The sequence below is a fragment of the Cynara cardunculus genome, assembly GCF_001531365.2.
Source record: "Cynara cardunculus var. scolymus isolate 2C chromosome LG 11, CcrdV1, whole genome shotgun sequence".
Taxonomy (NCBI): domain Eukaryota; kingdom Viridiplantae; phylum Streptophyta; class Magnoliopsida; order Asterales; family Asteraceae; genus Cynara; species Cynara cardunculus.
This window is the reverse complement of record NC_037538.1, coordinates 7,197,458-7,199,966: the sequence shown is the minus strand read 5'-3', so window position 1 is coordinate 7,199,966 and position 2,509 is coordinate 7,197,458. Positions and strand designations below refer to the sequence as shown.

General features: G+C 38.6%; 1 protein-coding gene across 1 annotated transcript; it reads left to right on the top strand.

Moving 5' to 3' along the window:
- The first annotated feature begins 13 nt into the window (after positions 1 to 13).
- Positions 14 to 2,509, top strand: LOC112521480 (arsenate reductase 2.2). The gene is made up of 3 exons (XM_025130368.1): positions 14 to 245; positions 341 to 479; positions 2,139 to 2,509. The coding sequence occupies exons 1-3, from the start codon at positions 100 to 102 to the stop codon at positions 2,304 to 2,306; spliced, it is 453 nt and encodes a 150-aa protein (XP_024986136.1). The 5' UTR covers positions 14 to 99; the 3' UTR covers positions 2,307 to 2,509.

The following is a 2,509-nucleotide window of genomic DNA, read 5'->3' as shown; positions in this document are numbered from 1 at the left end:
TAACTTTATCAATACTGACAATTTGATAGAATATGAACCGATGCAATAAACAGAGGGCCGCTGATGTAAATTAATGATCAGATTCTTCCATCTGTATGTATGTTCACCGCTACCATCAAAAAGTCGATCATCTGTTCAATTTCTCCGTTGCTAACACCAACAATGGCGAAAACCATATCTTACATCACTGGATCTGAACTCCTATCTCTCAAAGAACGTGCTAATATAGCCATCGTTGACGTCAGGTAACTTGATTTCCAATCCAGCGATCATCTGACCGTCTATTGGTATCAAACACTTGATATGAAGTAGGTTAATGGATAATTGATTTATTTTTCAGGGACGATGAGAGGAGTTACGACGGGCATATGGCTGGTTCACTCCACTTCGCCAGCGATACATTTCAGGACAGGATCCCTAATCTCGTTCAAGCCGCTAAGGGGAAAGATACCCTAGTCTTTCACTGTGCCCTCAGTCAGGCATGTTATATATCTACTGTTTCTTTTTCATGATTTGATGCTTTTACTCTTTATGTTCATTTGCAAGGTTTGTTTGTTATTGTTCCCTTGATTTAGTGATTTGATTAAGGTTTCCTGCAAATTTTCTACTTATGATCATGTACAAAGTGAATTGGTTGCAGACATGCAGATTGTTTTGTAATTTGACATAGAATATTGAATTCATTATAGTTGGTTAATTATACTTCGTGGTTGATGATCCCCAATTATAGAGTTTCTGACATCCAGTTTTACACAAAAGAACCTTCTTCCATGTTACAAACTAATCAAACAACCCAATTTCAGACCTCACTGATGCTGTACTTGTTTATGCTTCAGAAATCTCATTGTGTTTCAAGATCTCAAGCACTTGATTGAAAATCTCTCATCTCTTCATCTGCATCATCAGCATTTAAGCATGACCTTAGTTCTGTTGGGTTCTGTACATAGAAATGAATTAGAATCGTATTCATTTCACTTCTTATTTTGCCCGTGGTAACTGGCACCTTTGGCCAACTAGGCAACGGGAAAATTTCAAGCCTTTTGACCAACAGGTGTGGCCCTTAAAAGAACTGATAACACCTACCAAGAATCCAATTGAGAACCTCATGCCATATTGGATACAAGGCCCCGAGGGTTTGGCTTGTACCGTTCTCAAATTTTATTGGCTTAGCTTGTACTTGTCATCTACATGCTGGTCTTGGTCCAGACCCCTTTGTAATACAATATAACAATTTTTTTTCTTTTAGTTTGCTAGAACCTCACCGGGTGAAAAAGAAAATAATGAATAAAAACCCCATGCTTCAAGGAGAAGCACTTTAGCAGTCACCAAAAACAAGCCAAGTTTTCTTCATCATGCCTCTCTATCACACATGCATGCAAACATATGTCCTATAACCTATTCTCGTTCATGGGCTATATGGAATTTTGGGGATGAATATTGTTGCAGCTTCATTAGAAAACCATCTACTTTGTGTTACAAAAAAATTGAAAACTATTTTAGTTTGTCCCTTGCTTGATTGCTTCACGGAAACAACAGCTCTATTCTGTGGGGAAGCGATGAGGTCTGCTAACTTTTAACCCCCAGACTATGCTTGCAAGTGGGACATACCGGGTGTGTTTGATTTGGTGTGGTTTTTCTAGTTTGTCCTTGCAATGTGATTCGCTTTTCGGTAATTGTTGTCGTGCACGTGCTCTCTATTACTCAACTACTCTTGTCCTGGTTTTCACTCAACAAGAAAGTTGAAGGCCAAAGCCTCGTCCAAAGATAATCCTTCATTAACACGGAGCCTAGTGGTTTCCTTTCCTGTGTTATTTCTAGGAGTTGGTTTTGACTTCGTTCATAGTACAATAGTCTGATTTCACTTATCTTGGATCATAGTTCAACCACTGATGACTGTCTTCAAGGAGACCATTTGTCTGACCAGAACCAAGTAGAACAGAAGAGGAAAACTGGGCCTTTGCGTATACAATGTCAGTATATAATACAGCATCTGTTTTGGGTTCTTTTATCATAGCAGTGGTTCTTCTATCTTTCAAGATTAACCAAAATACCAATTGGATTTGATGTTGCTGATATAGCAACAACAAAGATTGATTTTCTTTACCAACTTTTCTCTTAACATCTTAATTATGTTCCAGGTTCGTGGGCCAAAATGTGCACGCAGATTTGCAGACTATCTTGCGGAAGCAAAGGAGAGTGCAGGAATTAAGAATATAATGGTGCTGGAACGTGGTTATAATGGTTGGGAAGCATCCGGTAAACCTGTTTGTCGCTGCAGTGGGACTACCTGCAAAGGTGGATGCTGAATCCAGAGGCTTTCTTGTAAAGTTGGAAGGATTATATATCATCTGCTGGTCTGCAACCAGTCTGTATGAGGTTAGTTGCTCGATTGAACTAGATGCTTATTCCTTCTGTATAATCCTACACTTTGAATAATTCTTATAATCCATTTCATTGGAAACAAATAATGATATGCATTGCAAGTTATCATATTCTGACTTTCAACCAA

Excerpts from the sequence above, each read along its gene's own strand:
- LOC112521480 (XM_025130368.1), top strand. The coding sequence starts at position 100 with ATGTTCACCGCTACCATCAAAAAGTCGATCATCTGTTCAATTTCTCCG. Across the intron at positions 246-340 it reads ATAGCCATCGTTGACGTCAG|GGACGATGAGAGGAGTTACG; the intron begins GTAACTTGATTT and ends TTTATTTTTCAG. Across the intron at positions 480-2,138 it reads TTCACTGTGCCCTCAGTCAG|GTTCGTGGGCCAAAATGTGC; the intron begins GCATGTTATATA and ends ATTATGTTCCAG.